Source organism: Pinus tabuliformis, chromosome 3_1 (genome assembly GCF_031772625.1).
Source record: "Pinus tabuliformis cultivar Carrire ecotype Pingquan chromosome 3_1, CPIR1, whole genome shotgun sequence".
Classification (NCBI taxonomy): Eukaryota; Viridiplantae; Streptophyta; class Pinopsida; order Pinales; family Pinaceae; genus Pinus; species Pinus tabuliformis.
In genome coordinates, this window is record NC_142301.1 from 478,685,158 (window position 1) to 478,703,563 (window position 18,406).

General features: G+C 36.4%; 1 protein-coding gene across 1 annotated transcript; it reads right to left on the bottom strand.

Annotated features, from left to right (window-relative positions):
- Positions 1-17,447: 17,447 nt before the first annotated feature.
- On the bottom strand, positions 17,448-18,071 carry LOC149187867 (uncharacterized). Its single transcript, XM_089409803.1, has one exon. The coding sequence runs from the start codon at positions 18,069-18,071 to the stop codon at positions 17,448-17,450; it is 624 nt and encodes a 207-aa protein (XP_089265929.1).
- Positions 18,072-18,406: the final 335 nt, after the last annotated feature.

The following is an 18,406-nucleotide window of genomic DNA, read 5'->3' on the forward strand; positions in this document are numbered from 1 at the left end:
CTGAGCCTGCACCTATCTATGTAAAACATAATTAAAGTATAAGGAAATGTTATTTAGAATTTGGTTAAGAGTAGAAGAAAGAAAGTTGGGATTTGGTTTAGGTTAAGATAATCGTAAAAGTAAAAGTTATTTAAAAAATAAATTTATTAAAATTGTGCTATTAGATTTTTTAGTAAAAGTAAAAGTAATTTAAAAAATAAATCTATTAAAATAATGTTGGACATTTTACTTTAAGATTCTATAACAACTATCTATTTTTAATTTATAAATAGATTAGAGTTTTTTTAAAAGATCTCAAAGTAAAATATAAAGCAATTGAGAAATACTTTAAATCGACATCTACACCAGCCTTCTACATCTACATATAAATATGTAAGTTCATTGAATTGAAATAAACAAAAATATCACTGAAGATGAAAAAAAACAGGACATATCTAAGCATGCATTATCCATCCATTACAAATCCTGTGGAATGTATATCAATCACTGCTATAAAATCTATTACTAAAATAAAAAATCACCTTAAATGAATTTGATTGTGAAGTTAAATATATTTTTGTTATTGATTTTGGAAATATTTAAAAATGAAATAAACATAAGCCAAATGAAAAAATTAACATTCCATTCAAAAAATAATGGAAATAAAAATAACTTCAGACTAGTGATTACTAAACATGCCGATAACAAATATCGAATAACACTTCTGAGTAAATGTTGAGCAACTAATAAATTTCTTCCTATGGTTAATATCTTTTTACTCTAAGAAACAGTTAAGCATGACTAAAATGGCATTAGAATGCAAGAAGGGAAACATAAAAAAACAACAAAAAAAAAACGGTTTGGTATATATCACAACACAAGTATCTCGAAAATAAAGATCTATTATCGTTTATGAGGATTTCCAATATTTATTTTTTATGAAAATAGATTGGGCAAAATTTCATGATGCATATTGGAACAAATTTATATATTAGGTGATAATTGAATTTATGGTTTTTGTTGAGGTATAAGTTAATTGTTATTGTATAGCCTAGGTTTATAATGATAGCTAGTTGGATTTGACCCTGGGCCTGTGCAGAATAACTCTCACCAGTTACAAATTATCCTAGATTAGAAAATAATAATAATAATTAAATTTTCACAAAATGCATATTATAAATATTTTCACTAGCCAATTACATAAATTATATATTTAAGTAAAATTGTCAAAAGTTTAGTAAACTTGAATAAATTAAATTTAGACGCTTACCATAATGTAATTAGGATGAAAGAACTAATCCATCCACCAAACTGAAATGTGAATACGTAGACATACAGGCTTATTTGTTCCGAGAGCTCATCAATGCTGTTTTTTTTTCTTAGTTTGGGAGGTGTTCAGTGTTGTTTGTATGAGGAAAAATGAATGTCATCCATTTTTTTCCAAGGAGATTTTCCTTTTTTAATGCTCATTTGCCCACAGGTTTCCCAGATAGAGTTCTTGAAATTCATATCGAGCTTAACTCAAGGCATTGAGGGCATGTAAGATCAAATTGCCAAATATCGATCTCATTGTCTCCGTGCTCTGTAGTGTTTTCATGATGCTCTGTAGTTTTAAATACCCACGAAAGTCTGGGCAAAAGACAATGGCCTTGAGAAAGGGAATATAAAATTTAGTTAAGAGTGGGGAAGAAGATCCTAGATTTGTTTTGTAGTGACAACAAGTGGAGATGAAAATATGAAAAAATAATACTTAGGCTTCCAGAACAATTAATTATTTTTTTATAAATACAGCACACATTCCTTCAGGGTTAGAAAATAACAAAGTGTGGAATATACAGTGAAATGAGAATTCTTCAAAGCTGTTTTGCACACTGGTGCCACCTGTTGATGCCTAAAGATTTAATGATTTTAATAATGAAAAGGGATGTAGGGATAATCAAGCGTGGCACTAAACCAAACTAAAATCATGACCTAAACAAAAGATATTGACACACAATTTTGATATGGTACAGTTGGGAAGCGCTTCCATAGGGAATGCGTGACCGATCAATTTACGGGTCTCTTACCCGGGTTTGTTTTCTCCTTCTCAGTTTGATAGTTAGAGGTCGTAAAAACCTGAAAATGACAGGTGTTATTCCAAATATTTTGATATAAATTATTTCAATATAATTATGTTGTGTCATTTAAGCGGTACTTCTCTAATTTTTTGGGTAAACCTACAATTTAGGGTTTTGTATACCTACTTATCAGTTTGATATTAGGGGTCGTAAAAGCCTGAAAATGACCGGTGTTATTTCAAATATGTTGATATAAATTATTTCAATATATAATTATGTTGTGTCATTTAAGCGGTACTTCTCTAGTTTTTTTTAAGTAAAGCTACAATCTAGCCTAAGTCAAAAACAAGGAAGTTTTTATGAAAGGGTTCAATAATTTTACTCATATTTGTTCGACATAAAGTTTTGGCATAAATAGCCGCTGTATACACTTTAGATCATATAGTTTAGGCTTAGAATAGGGAAAATTGATACAATCACAAGAGTTTGTATAGCCAATTTTTCAGGAGTGATTCTCGTCTATCTGTACAGTCAGTGGTAGAAACAGGAATCAGCTAGTGGCAGAGACAAATCAGGAATCAGCCAGTGGGAGAGACAAATAAGGAACTTGAATTACGAAGAACCAACTTGGAGATAATTGCTCCCAATTGTCAACACTCCCCCTCAAGTTGGTAAGTAGATGTCACGCATGGCAAGTTTGTTGAGACAACCATTAAATGCTTTGTTTGACACTGCTTTGGTCAACACATCAGCAAGCTGGTCTTGAGATCGAACATGAGGAACTTCAATCAACTTTGCTTCTAGTTTCTCCTTGATAAAATGCCTATCAACCTCAACATGCTTAGTTCGATCATGTTGAACTGGATTATGAGCAATATCACATGCTGCCTTGTTATCACAATATAACTTCATAGGACCGACTTGCTTCATATGTAAATCCTGCAACAGATTTCTGATCCACAACAATTCACATATTTCCTTAGCCATTCCTCTGTATTCGGCCTCAGCACTGGATCTAGCAACTACCTCTTGTTTTTTACTTCGCCAAGTAACCAGATTTCCTCCTACAAAAGTGAAGTAGCTTGATGTATAATGTCTATCCTCAATTGACCCAGCCCAATCAACATCTGTATAACCTTTAACATCCAAGCTATCACCTTTTGTGAATAAAATTCCCTTTCCTGGAGATGACTTGAAATAGCGTAAGATCTGAATAACAACATTCATATGTTCTTCACTTGGGGAGTGCATGAATTGACTGACAACACTTACTGCATAAGCTAAATCTGGCCGAGTATGTGCAAGATACATTAATCTTCCAACCAACCTCTGATAGCACTCCTTGTTAGCAGGAACTTGGTTTGGGTGCACAACTAGCTTCATATTTTCTTCCATATGGGTACTAGCTGGACTACATCCTGTCATGCCAGTTTCCTTCAATAAGTCTAAGACATTCTTCCGTTGTGACAGGAAAATACCTTTCTTTGATCTTGACACTTCAATTCCAAGGAAATACTTCAATTTCCCAAGATCCTTCATTTCAAACTCACGGGCAAGCTGCTCTTGCAGTGCTTTCCTTTCTTCAGGATCATCTCGAGTTACTATCATATCATCAACGTACACAATGAGGGCTGTGATTCATTCTCCATTATGTTTCAAGAAGACATGTGATCTGAGTTACTTTGCTTGTAACCAATAGACCTCATAAAGCTAGTGAACCTTCCAAACCATGCTCTAGGAGTCTTCTTCAAGCCATATAAAGATTTTTTCAATATACATACCTGTTTATTGCCTTTAGTCTGCAGCTTACAGCGAGGTGGCAACTCCATATATACTTCCTCTTGGAGATCTCCATGCAGAAATGCATTCTTTACATCGAATTGATGTAAAGGCTAGTCAAAATTCACTGCAATAGATAGTAAAATACGGACCGTATTAATTTTGGCCACTCGTGCGAATGTCTCCATATAATCAATTCCATATGTTTGAGTAAATCCCTTGGTGACAAGTCTTGCTTTGAACCGTTCTATGTTTCCATCAACTTGGTATTTAATGGAGAATACCCACCTACATCCAACAGGGATCTTCCCTTTAGGCAAGTCAACAACTTCCCACGTGGAATTCTTTTGAGGAGACTTCATTTCTTCATTCATCGCCTCCCTCCATCTAGGATCTTTCAAAGCTTCCTACACATCGTTAGGAATAGCTACAACAGATAATTGATTCACAAATGCCTTACTCTCATTTGAAAGTCTATGGTAGGATACGTAATTGCTTATGGGATACTTAGATTTGGAGTTGAGAATAGGTTCATAGTTAACTTTGGGTTTCCCTCTTGTGACTCGATTTGGTAACTTTTTTAATTGAGGTTCATATTCAGAGTTTACCTGAGACTCGGGCATGGAATCTGCTGGAGAAGACAATTGGTTTGGTGGTACATTGTGAGAAGAGGAAGACATAGATGACACTTCCACTTCCATTTGATTCGGAACCTCATTCTCCATAACTTTCTGCCCATTTGGACAATCACCTCTATGAGTTACAGCATCACCATCACTTGTTTCCAAATGGTCACATTTACCCCTAGTGTCCAAATTATCTCCACTTATAAGATCAAGGTCCAAAGAATAATGCAAAGTCTCCATTTCATTTTTATTCTCCCCCCTGAAGTGGAGACGCAGAGGCAGAATAATACATATCATCTTCATGAAAGACCACATCACGAGTAACATAAATTTTCACGAGAAGGGGGGTGATAACATCGATAACCTTTTTGATGCAAGGCATAGCCAACAAAGATGCAGTGAAGGGCATGGGGTTCCAGCTTATTTGTTAAGGGTTTGTGAAGGTGCACAAAGGCTACACACCCAAAAACTTTATGGGACAGATTCAGTATGGTAAGGGCACTCACAGTATTATGGAGAACATCAAAGGAGGTCCGAAATTGTAGTGAACTAGAGGGTACATGGTTAATGAGATAAGCTGCAATTGTAATGTCTTCTCCCCAATAACTGACAAGCATATGAGCCCCAAACAAGGATTCACGAACAACTTCAAGAAGGTGACGATTTTTCCTTTCTGCTATCCCATTTTGTTGAGGGGAGTAAGGGCAAGTCGTCTGATGAACAATGCCATGTAAATCTAGGTATTGTTTCAAGTCTTGAATAACAAACTCTCCACCATTATCAGTACGAAGAACCTGAATATTTGATTTATATTGGGAACTAGGGAACTAACTTCATTCTTTGATTTCATTAAACAAACCCAATTCATGTGAGTATGATCATCAATAAAAGAAACAAACCAACGTTCTCCACTCAAAGAAAAACATTTTGTAGGTCCCTAGACATTAGAGTGAATAACCGTAAAAGGTGCAGGACTTTTATGCCTACTAATGGGAAATGGTACACGGTGACTTTTATCTAGTTCAAAAATGTCACACTTAAAATCTGAAACATTTAATTGAGAAAAGAGCTTTGGAAACAACTTCTGTAAATATCCAAAAGGTACATGGCCAAAATTCCTGTGCCATAACCAGACTTCTAAATGTTGATGTGTGTTAGACTTATTCGCTAAGAAATATTGAGCCAAATGATTGGAGCTTGTCGGTAGTAGATCAAGATAGTAGAGCTTTCCTCTCCTAGTACCATAACCAATTGTCTTTCGAGTCTGAATGTCCTTAAAAACACAAAGGTTAGGCCAAAATATCATAATACAGTTCAAAGTGAGGGTTGTTTGAGCAACAAACAATAAGTTATGATTAAGAGAAGGAACAACTAGAACAGACTCCAAATTCAAATTTTGGGTAAGAGAGACTGAAACTTCTCCAACCACAGGAGAGGGAGTACCATTGGATGTGGACACTATATGGTGGTCTGAGGATTTCATGGACTGAATATATTTACCGTCAAAGGTCATGTGGTCTGTGGCACCTAAATCAGTTATCCATTCACTATGACTAATAGGGACAGAGGAATGAAGAGACTTACCAACATTCCCAGCAGTAGCAATGAAAGAAGAGGCTTCCTTAGTAGTACTGGTGTTGGTGGAGGGCTAAGCAACAACAATAGAAGCATGATGATTTAACTTTGAATTTCGCTTTTGAGGTTCCTTGGCAGGATCCCAACATTCTAGATATCCAATTAATTCATAGAAACGTGACTTTGTATGCTCAGTTTCTCCACAGTGAGTACATACACATTCTGATTTTCTAGCTCCTATTTCATAGCTACGATTTTGTGATCCAGATGACTGATTTTCGTCAGTTGTGTGATTCGGCGGACCAGAAGTGCAGTCTGTTTTTTGCGATCGGTAAGGCTTGCCCCGACGAGGCACCATAGTAGCAGTGTCAGAGTGTTCAGGTTCACCTTGAAGTGCAGCTCCGTGAATGACATCACAGTGAACATATGCATAAGTTGCCTCAAGATCGAGTGCGGGATCCTTTCTGAGAATCTCACCTCGAATTTGTTCAAAGTCTGCATCTAGTCCATTCAAGAAGATATGCACCCGCAGTCTCTCAACTGATTTTTTATAGACGACAACATCTTCGAGATCCTTCCTGACAATCCTATCACGATGATCTAGTTCTTGAAAGATTTCTACTAGATCACCATAATAAGTGGAAAGAGAACAACCAACCTATTTGGTGGAGAATGTCTGTTGATTCAATGCAAAGAGTTGTGATTCATCTGATCCATTATAGAAAGCTTTAGCAAGAGCAGTCCAAATTTCACGTGCAGTAGACAGTCTAAGATAACGATTCATAATCTCTGGTGACATAAAAGTCAGGAACCATCCTTTGAACTTTTGCTTTTCAGCATACCACTTTGTATAAGTAGCATCACTAACCTGGGGAATATGTGTTTTACCTATGAGGTATTCAAGCTTCTCACACCCTGCGATCTATATTTCCATGATTTGGGACCAGACATCATAATTAACTTCAGTAAGGATGATATTGGTGGTGAAACTGGGGTTTTCTGATTGAACAGGAATGACTGCTACAAAAGATGATTCGGGTTGATCCTTAGTCATGATGCAAGGGATATATGAGAATTCAGGCACAGACGTGAAGAACTCTGCTCCGATACCAAGTCAAAACCAAGGAAGTTTTTATGAAAGGCTTCACTAATTTTTAGTCATACTTGTTCGGCATAAATAGTCGCTGTATACACCTCAGATCTTATAGTTTAGGCTTAGAATAAGGAAAAATGATACAATCACAGGAGTCTGTACAACCAATTTTTCAAGAGTGATTCTCGTCTATCTGTACAGCCAGTGGCAGAGACAAATCAGGAATCAGCCATTGGTAGAGACAAATCAGGAAGTTGAATTATGGAGAACCAACTTGGAGATAATTGCTCCAAATTGTCAACAGTCTGGTCAATCAGGCAACCCCACTGCCTCGGTTCTTGAAGCTAAATTTCGATGGTTCAGCAAAAGAAAGTCGAGAACTACATGATATGGAGGTATAACTCGAGATCACAATGAATCATAACGGTCTGTGAACTATGTTCATCTATTCTGGTACCATTAGTGTTAACATCAATAATACCGTACAACTAATTGGTCTTTGCATGGGACTAGATTATGCTCATAAGTAAGGCTTTTGTAAAATTTTAGTGGAAGGAGACTCTTAAGTCATTATAAATATGTTCTGAAAACTCTAAAATAGATTTCATCAAGGTATTACTAAGTTAGAGATTGGAATTTTTTTGGAATTGGTTTTCTTTCTCATTTTTAATATTTTTGCTTTTATTCCTTCCAAATAAGTAAAATTAAAATCGCTAACCATCTCATGAACCATGGTTTCATGAAATTCTATGGGCAGTTAAATTCAAATGGGATCTCTTACTAGATTCATTGAAGGGGGTTTGCTAGCAATTAGCTTGTAAGGATTACATAGCTCCACATGGGGTGAAAAATATAGAAGAGGGGAGTGGGGATGCCACTGATCCACCTAGCCAATGAGCTAGTGGAGTTTAATGTATAATGTGATTGCGATCTATGGAGATTGTTTTGGAGTTAATACCCATGATGGAAAGGTCGAGATGAATAAGCACATATAATAATAAACGATAATGCATCCGTGTTAAGGAAGGTGAGGAAATAATGTTAATTGGGTGGTTATTTATTTGCATCCGAGAAGTGCTGATTGGACTATTTTAGATGGAGAGAAGCCACTCGTGGAGCTTACGTCCACCTTGTTGATGATTATGGGGAGGATTCTAGGGGTTGGCCATGTTGATGAATCCAAAGTAGTATCGTTTTTCCCTCAACTGATATATTATCTTTACACTATGGTTGTTTTCTTTCATGTAATGGGGCATCGTTGGTCTCTTTCCAAATTGGTACTCCAAAGCAATGGCACATATTTGTCTACCAATCGATCGCAGTGTCACCAACATGTGGGTATATTAAATACACATTCATTTGGTTATTGTTTTAGTACTTTACTCTATCCTAATTGCAGGCTCATCAACACATATAACACACGCACAAGGGAAGATCGACGTGTTATTTATGTTTCATGATACAAGGATTGAGTTTGGGTATTATGCGTCAACATTGCTGGTGGATTCTTTAGCCCCCTAGTTTTTCTCCAATGCAGAATTCATTTTCTTCTTGTTTGTTTTAATTTGGTTATGTCAGCTTGGCTCTAAATGACAATTTAGATAGTCTTTGTGAAGTGTCATTGCAAGTTCTTGGTGTAGTATATTTGGGAGATTAAGAGGGAGAAATATTTGGTTGGTCTAGCCTCTTCCCCCAATGTGTTAATTTATTTCATTTCCTTTGTGTGTAATCCCATACCTAGAATTAGCCTTCTAGGCAATTTTAGTGGTCAAGGGTATAAAGTAGGGTTGGGGCGTGTCTAGTTATGGGTTGTGAGGGAATTAAGGATTCCTTTCTTCAATTTTGACTTGCATATTGATTCTTGTGCTCTTATTATTTGGTTATATAATTGAATCTGCTATTTCCTTTCGTCAATTGACTATTTAAAAATCTAGACCACTAGCTCCACAAAACAATTGTGGCTCTCCATGGGAATCAATGGTAGTTCTAGGTTATGAATGCAGCCAATAGGTTGGAGGAAGTGGTGGGGAAAGTTTAGTGCATTACTCTCAATAGGATAGGCTTGGTTGATTGTCTGTCCATATCTTTCATTGTCTAGTACAGGTCTTTAGGCTAAAAGACACTTAGTGTCGTCGACTCTCTAGGGTTTAAAATTTGTCAGTTGTCTTCAATAAATTTTCCATGTTTCAGAAATGTTGATTTCAAGCCCAATGACCTGTCGAAGGGTGCATGTTCGAATCGGGGCAGTGTACTATCAAGAGCATGATCGAAGGGGGCACACTCATATGCATAATCAACTGATGGACTTCTCTCGATGATACTGGGAACTAACCACATGCCCTATCTAGGAACAAATTTCTTAAGCCAAGGGCAAGACTTTTGGATGTAGAGCCCTTCTCTCTAATATCGAGGTCTTAGCAGAATGGGAAGATTATATCCGTAATAGTTGGCATACCAAGGGTTGAGTCAAACAATACATGCAAACCATCAAGTTGTATTGAAAAATGAAATTATTATTGGGAGGTAAGGTAGTAGACAACAAGAGTATCAGAATGATATCCTTGATTCATTGGAACACCTTCACTACCACCTAAGTAATGTGGATCGTAGGCTAGAGAGAGTAGAGGAGCACCTTTCCATACATGTTGTGACAAGAACAACACATAAAGGCTCGAAGGAGACTATTTAGATTACAGTATTGGAATCAAATCCCTCATAGTAGGAGTGTAGCCCATGAAAATCCTCCAATTATATTTTGATTTTTGTAGTCTCTTTTGGGTTTTAGCTATCCATACCCTCTATACAACGAGTTTTCTTCTTGTTATAGTCAAATTTTAGTAATAAAAAATTGATAAGATATGTTTTCATCTTGATATAATCTATTGTTTTCTCCAATAACGAAAATTCATCTTTCAAAAAAGAATTATAAAAGTTAATATTATTTTTTATTTTCTGAAAATTTATTATAATGTATATTATTTATTATTAAAAATTTCTTAATATTAAAAATTATAATATTCTATCAATTAAAAAATATTATATTATTTATTTGTAAATATTTTTCAAAATCAATTAATTTAATAATATTCAACTATTTAATATTCTAATTTAATCATATAATTTACATTAATAAAAAAATTAATAGAAAATAAACTCTTATCAAATAGAGAAAATATATTAAATCATCTTAAAAATGGTCTCTAATCAATAGGAATCATACACAACTATAATATTATCCATACATTTTAGCGATATATCCATATAAACACTAAGAGCTATATGGAAATTATCTCATGAAAGATGAATGACGAGGAAGAAATGAGGAAGAAATGAAAAATAGATGATAGGGATGAAATGATTTTATCACATTAAGTTTTACAACTTGCACTTTTACCAATGATTTATTAGAATTTATTAAAAGAATATCTCAAATATTAAAACAATTTTACAATTTTTGAATATTTATTAAATATAATTAAATTATATCATAATAAAATTAATACGATAAAAAAAATACAATTTTGTATATATATATATAATTTTAAAAATTAAAAATATAATAGTGTGAAAATAATAATATTACAATCCGTTATTCTATAATTATCTACTATAATAATAAAGTTTTAAAATAAAATCAATTAATAATATAAATATAATTATATAACAACATATATCATATATTTGATTGATTTGATGATATCAATAAACATAAGATTATAATCTCCCATCTAATAACATTAATTACTTTATACATATAAAATAAAATTTCATTAAATTATATAAATAAAATAATGATTCTCTATCTAACAACATTAATCACCTCATACATATAAGAAAATATACCTATAAAACGATATTTCATTAAATTATATAAAATAAAATAATGATTTGATGATATAAGAAACTACCTCACATACCAATATAATAAGATTAATCCTCTTTTACATATAAAACACAATGTAATTAAATATAGAAATATAATCCTCATCTAATAAAATTAATCTTCTTATACATATAAAACAAAATGTTATTAAATTATATATAATAAACACTTAAATATTAATGAACATTCTATTTATTATACAAATATATAACTAAATTAAAAAGTAAAGTGTTATATTTAATTAATGAAAATTCTATTTATTATACAAATACACAACTAAATTAAGAAGTAAACTGTTATATTTAATTATATGTTAAGTGATATCATTCAGATATTTATATATCATAATTTATTTTAACATCAAAATATTATATTTAAAAATATAGAAAAATAATGTTTTGGAAAAGTAAATAATCATTATCATATAATTTAACCATAATATAAATTATATAATTATATAATGTATTCACTTTTTAACTAATAACAACCTAAATTACAATTTAAAGATATCGATAAAGCATAAGGCGTTCTTGTGGGAAGAACTCTCTACTCTGTACCTTCTTGCGCCATTGATTTCATTGTTAGACGATGGAATTAATATTCACCATTTGATTATAGTTATCGGTGCTAAATGAAAATTAGCTTTCCTGCGTCATTGATTTCGTTGTTAGACGATGGAATTAATATTCACCATTTGATTATAATTATCGGTGCTAAATGAAGATTAGTTGAGCGATTTATTAACGGTTTACGGTTGCCATTTGTTAAACGGTTTGACCGTTTCTTAACAGTGGGATGCCCTATTCTCTGAGTCGCAGCACCAGCGCGACGCAGTCGCCATGGATCTTAACTAATAAAACACCAGCTAAAGCATGTAAGGGATGAAGATGACATCGTTTCAAACATTTGTTCAACTTCGGTGTCTTCTCCTGTTTCTGCTGCTTCGGAACGAAAGGCTTGTTATTGTAATCTGCATAGAAATTTCTGGAATCTACTGCAATTCCTCTTCAGTGTCTGCCAAAGTTACTTGTTGTGAAATCCTAGTTAGATGAGCATCTATTTTATTTCTAATAATTTTCTAGTATTTAAAGTGTATTTATTTTCCCCGAGTAATGTTTGGGTTGTCGCTGGATGTACATTTGGGGATTTTTATATCTTCTGTTATGAACGCTGTATTTTGAAAGTTTTTTTAGTTGTTCTTTCGTTGGCTCTTCATTAATTAATAGGAATAATTCTTGGTTTCATGGACATGCATGAAAGGATGGAAGGATTGTGAAGTCCAATCCATGCCCTTCTTCGACCTTGGTGATATGTGGGAATGGTTTAACGAGTGGAGTGCATATGGTGCAGGAGTAGCGATAGTGGTGAATGGAAGCGAAACTGTTATGCAATATTATGTTTCGTATCTTTTTGCTTTCAATCTTTATTTATAATATAAAACCACTTTCTAAATTATAATATTATGTTCATAGCATTATTATTCACATCTACAATCCAAAAACAAAACAAGCTCAAGCTAAAGAGATAGCGGATTTCTTTTCAAGGAAGGTATGATTGGAGTTGGAGTTAAATAGCATAACAGAAAAGATTCTACGTTTGGCTTCTCATATTCATTTACAGAACTGTCTTGGCTATAAATCTCAGCCTTAAATTATTATTTTTAAATTATTATATTTTTAAGGAGTTGAAAAGATGAAAAAATCTATTAATAAAATAAATCTCCGCAAAATTTACCAAAGAGTAATCATATAATAGTAATCATATAATAATTTATATATGTGACAATGTACACTTTTTTTTTGTGTAAGTCAGATATTTATATTAACAGAGAAAAACTATAGTAAAAATCTGCACTAGAAGATCGAGGCCTGAAGAAAATGAGCCAAACATTCTGATTCCCACCCCTAAAAACAACAAAAATGGCTATTACCTGCACACCACGCAGGGTGCCTGTTTCTACTATTTAACAACGCTTGTGAATAGAAAATACTGACATGAGGACCACAATCCTTCAAACCGCATAGACTATAGTAATGACAAAATCCCATATTTTTGGGAGACCAAAGAAAACCGATCAGGATATATGAGCATACAGGAAGAAGGATGAGAGATAACAACAGAACCCAAGAATTAGGGAGACTGCCCGAACCTACTCATCGTATCTAAAGCCTGTTCTAGCACATGGCTGTCAACTCTTGCTTGCAGGGAGTGATAACTACGACATTCCTCCTGCTTTTCTTGCGGCAGGCCTCCAGTTTGTCTTGCCTCTGGGCTGAGCGTCTGCCTGAGGAGCTTTATGAGCACCGTAACTTTCTTGGACAGTGAGTCAACCATCTCATGCACTGCAGTGACTTTGAAATCCAAAGCTTCATAAATGGCGTATAGACTTTTCATCTGTGCCTCCGGGATCACCTGGTCATTCTGGGGGAGCTTTTTACTGTCTTCCGTTGCTTCCAGAGCACGTGCTAGCAGGGTTTTGACTCTCCAACTTTCCGCTTGAGTACGCACAAACTGAGTTGCGCGCTTAGTGACTGTGCCAGGATCTTGAAGCCAGTCGACTTCCTGTGCTATATCCTTCTCCGATCGCTTTCTTTCTTCTTCTTTCATCGAGGCCTCCAATTCAAACAGCTTGCGTTTGTTCTTCGCCGCATACATCTCCCTTTCTGTTTGGAGTTCCATGTTCGCATTAACACTGCGGCAGCCATCACCTTCCATACTTATCCTAGCACTTGCAGCGTAAGACCTGGCGCTGAGAGTCGAAAATGGATGAGCCGGAGCGATGCAGTGCAAAATTTTGTTCCTGGATATGCCTCCCCTCGCTCCTAAATAGTTAATCTGGAGGATATTGCTCAAGACCACCCGAATTGCCCGAAACGACGTGGATGTACTTGCATAATTTTTGTTGCTTTGAAATGTGTTTTCTGAGTGGTGTATCCAACCTTTCACATTAATGTTGCCTCCTCCTTCTCTAATCAGAGAATGCCATGTGTCCTCCAACTTGCTGTGTTGACGGCGGTGAACGTTGCGGCCCATCATATTAGATTTGTTTCCTTTATTCCCCTTTTGTTGCCATAAACGCACCGGAATTACCTGTCCTTTCGTTTTCTGCCAACTTTTAATATCCGTGCCCACTTCTTTGTTCTTCATCATGAAGAGAAACCCGGTGTCAGAACGCCTTCCGGTTGAGCCCGTTTGGAATTATCCTTGCCTTGTTCGGCCAGCTGGATGGACTTCCTTTTAAAGTTTGGGCAGTTCACCTGTTGCCAACAGTTGTCCCATTCCCTATTTTGATTATCGATGCCATGGTTTGCTAGGTGGTCCGCAATCGCATTTGCTTTGCGCCTCACCGCCTGGAAGACTAACCCTCTCATACCGCTGATCAACTCAGCTATGTTTTCTGTCACCTTTACTAATCTCCAATGCTTTGTGGCTTTTCTTGCTTTGGTTCCACCATAGATTCTCTTAGCCACAGATATTACCAGGGCTGAGTCGCCTTCAACCACCACTGTATAATTCTGCATGTCTCTTAGAATCTGTAGTCCCTGTTCTAAAGCTGCAAACTCCATTTCATTGTTCGTCCCCTCTCCCAGTGCTTTGCAGTAAATATGAAGAATGTCTCCTTTATGGTCTCTTATGATTCCTCCAATGCCCGCCATCCCAGGGTTTCCTCTGGATGCGCCATCAAAATTCAACTTCAGCCAGCTGACCGGCGGGTAAATCCAACTGTTGGACTCGGATTGCGGGCTTTGCTGGCTCCTCGACGTAGCCATGCTCTAGTTGGTGTGCAGTTGGAAGAGTTTTAGAATCCGTAAGTCACTAGATGACAGCTTCTCATTAGTTTCCTCTTTTACTTTTACTTGAATTAGCTGTTTAATATTTCTTATGAGAGTGTCTATGGCATGCTCTGTGTTCCTGTATTCATCTTGGAATATTCTCCTGTTACGCTCCTTCCAAATGGTCCATGTTAAAAACCCGGGCAGAACTTTCCATATGCTGTTGACTCTGGAGTTTTTTGAGAAGTTTTTTTGCCAATTTTGTATAGTATCCTGAATGGACTCCCTATTTCTGTTAGAGTTTAGCATTACACCCTCTGCCCATTTCCATATATGGAAAGCCCAATCGCAGGAATTAAATAAATGATTCATTGTTTCTTCCTCTGTCATGCACATTGGGCATCTCGACGACCCATCAAAGCCTTTGCTGCGTAGATTTTCCCAAGTCAAGGTTTTTTTCCTCATTAAAAGCCAGAGGAAAGTTTTGATTTTTGGCCAAAACAAGTCGTCCCACACGTTATGACTCCAGGGTGAAACTTCCCTTTGCTCTGTAATTTCTATTAGTTCCCTGGCTTCCTTGAGTGAGAAACTTCCGTTACCCTTCATTCCCCATCTGTGCTGGTCCTGTTTGTCCGTCTTCCTTATTTTCCTTTTGAGTAATTGGTCAGTTAGATGCTTTGAACTGTCATCTTCCCCATTGTTGTTATCCAAGTCAAATTTTATCCATTCTCTCCAGATGGGATCCCTGCTATTCTAGTCCCACTATTGGTTAACTCTGTAACGAACTTCGTGTTGACATTTCTGCTTGAGCTGATCGAGTTTGGGCTTTTCTAGTTTTGGGAGCTGTTGCCACGCATCTTCCCAAAAAAGGGCTGAATGCCCATTCTGGATCTCCCAGAAACTGTTTTCCTGTACCAAGTTGCGATTTTTCCGAGCAAGATTCCAAATGGGTGATCCCTCATGAACCTCCTGAAGCCTAATAAGATCATTACTGTTGTGTTCAGGGGTATATTTCTCTTTCCAATGTCTTGCCAAGGGGAGATGGGACTCTTTTATCCATCTCCACCATATTTTAGCTCCACAAGTCATGTTGATGATTGAAGGATCCACTAGATTTAGGCCTCCCATAATTTTTGGTTTACAGAGTTTATCCCATGCTACAAGCACCCATTTTTTCTTCTCCCCATTACCATTCCATAAAAAGGATCTTCGGATTGTTCTAATCTGTTGGAGGATGCCCTTGGGGGACGACAACATGGAGAGAAAGTACTGAGGTATAGCTTGCAGAACAACCTTTGTGAGAACAAGTCTCCCCACAAAATTAAGTGCTTTGTATGTCCAGTGCTTGCACCTTTTCTCCAGGTTAGCTATAATTCTCTCCCAGTGCACTTTTTGCCAGGGTTTGAGAGTTAGCGGTGCTCCCAAATATCTTGAAGGTAGACATCCTTTTCTAAACCCAAATATATTAGAGAGGTTCTTTTGAATAGCTGGATGAGTATGGAAGAAGTAAATTGTGGATTTGGAAAAATTAATTTCCATTCCGGATGCTTTGCTGAAAAGATAAAGGATTTTCTTATAAGCTAGAGCCTCTTTCACTGTGGGGGTTCCATGTAATATCGTATCATCCACAAATTGTTGGTGTGTTGTTGCTGGCAGAGATTGGATAGGCTGAAGGCCCTTGATTTTCCCCTCTCTTTTTTCTTTGGCTATAAGTCTACTGAGACCTTCCATAAGAATAACGAAGAGGAAGGGGGAGAGAGGGTCCCCCTGTCTTATTCCCCGAGTAGGTGAAAAGGGTTCAGAGGGAGATCCATTGACAAGGATTGAAAATATGGATGACTTAATAAGGGCTAAGATCCAATTGATCCATAGATTGCAAAAACCGAAGGCTTTTAGAATGGCTTCTAGATATTTCCAATTGACTTTGTCATAGGCTTTCAATAGATCAAGCTGCATTAGCATTCCTGCTAATTTCCTAGTTTGCAGGGTGTGAATCATTTCTTGAGCTAGAAGAATGTTGTCTAAGATCTGTCTCCCTTCGACATACCCGGATTGCTCTTCTGATATGAGGCCAGGAAGAATAGGCTTGAGTCTGTTAGATATAACTTTTGAAATAATTTTATAAATGACATTACACAAAGCAATTGGTCTGAACTTCTCAGGAGAGTTTTCTTCTTCCATCTTTGGGATAAGTGCTATGAAGGTTGAGTTGAGAGATTTGAGGATGGTACCAGATTTCCTAGAGTCCTCAACAACTTCCCATATCTCATGCTTTACTAGGTTCCAGCAGGCTTTGTAAAAATTAATGGTGAAACCATCTGGTGCAGGAGCCTTATCACTAGGCATACCTTGGAAAACTTCCTCCACTTCCTCTAAGGTTATTTCTCTGCTTAGAGCTGAGTTCTGAGCGCTGGTGATGGTTTTGGGGAAGGCTGAGATGAGCTCCTTGATAGCATCCTCTCTGTTTGCTGACGGTTCCTGGGCAATACTGCTGAAGTGCCTGCTTAGTAAAGCCGCTATGTCTTGCTGATTCTTTAAAGTTTCACCATTCTCATTCTTGAGTTCCAGAATTCTATTCGCACTTCTGTAATCTAGTGTAGATCTGTGAAAAAATTTGGTGTTCTGCTCACCCTCTTTAAGCCACCAAATCCTGGATTTTTGCTTCCAAAGAGTCTCTTCCTGCTAACAGCGTGTATGCCACTGACTAGTTAGAACCCTTTCCTGCTCTGCAAACTCTTCGTTGTTGTGCCCTGAAGCCCACGCTTTGTGAATCTGTTCCAGTTTGTCTTCTATCAAGGTTTTCTCCTTAAAGATATCTCCAAACACCGTAATGTTCCATTCTTTGATTTTGGATTTTGTGTACTTTAGTTTCTTCTGAAGGTTGAACATTTTGGAACCCCCTCCAATCACTGGTTCAGACCACCATTTCTCTACCAGATTGAGGAAGTTGGGGTGATCCAACCAAAATTTTTCGAATCTGAAAGGTTTATTCCAGGGGGTATCATGGATAGCTGCTATTAAAGATATTGGCCAGTGGTCAGATGCTCCTCTTGGAAGGATATTTGACTCAAATAGAATACCATTCATAATGATGCTCTCTGAGATGATAAATCTGTTCAGACGAGAGGCAATCAGCCTATCTCCCCCTCGTCTATTATTCCATGTATAAGTGCCACTCTTAGGTGGGATATCCACCAGTTTGACACTCTCAATGAAATTTGTAAATAATTCAGCATCCCTGCTGAGTTTTCTTATTCCCCCTTTCTTCTCCAGAAGAGTGGTTATCATGTTCAAGTCACCCCCCATGATGCACTTGGAGTAAGGATGTCTAGAAATTAAACTTGACAAAGACTTTAAAAAAGTTATTTTATCCTATATCTTCTGGGGTCCATAAACATTTATACATAAGAAGGATTTAGAGTTACCTGTGGGCTGGGCCTCCACGGCTATAAAAGCTCTGGTTGATTGTGCTGATATTATTTGAAGCGCTCTTGAGTCCCACAACGTGACTAGACCTCCTTCTCGCCCCTGACTTTCTACTTCCATGTAGTTAAGGTGGTTTCCAAGCTTCTTTTTTATGTTAGCCATGCTTGTATTACTGCTTTTAGTTTCTTGAATGAAAAAGATATCCGATTTTTCTT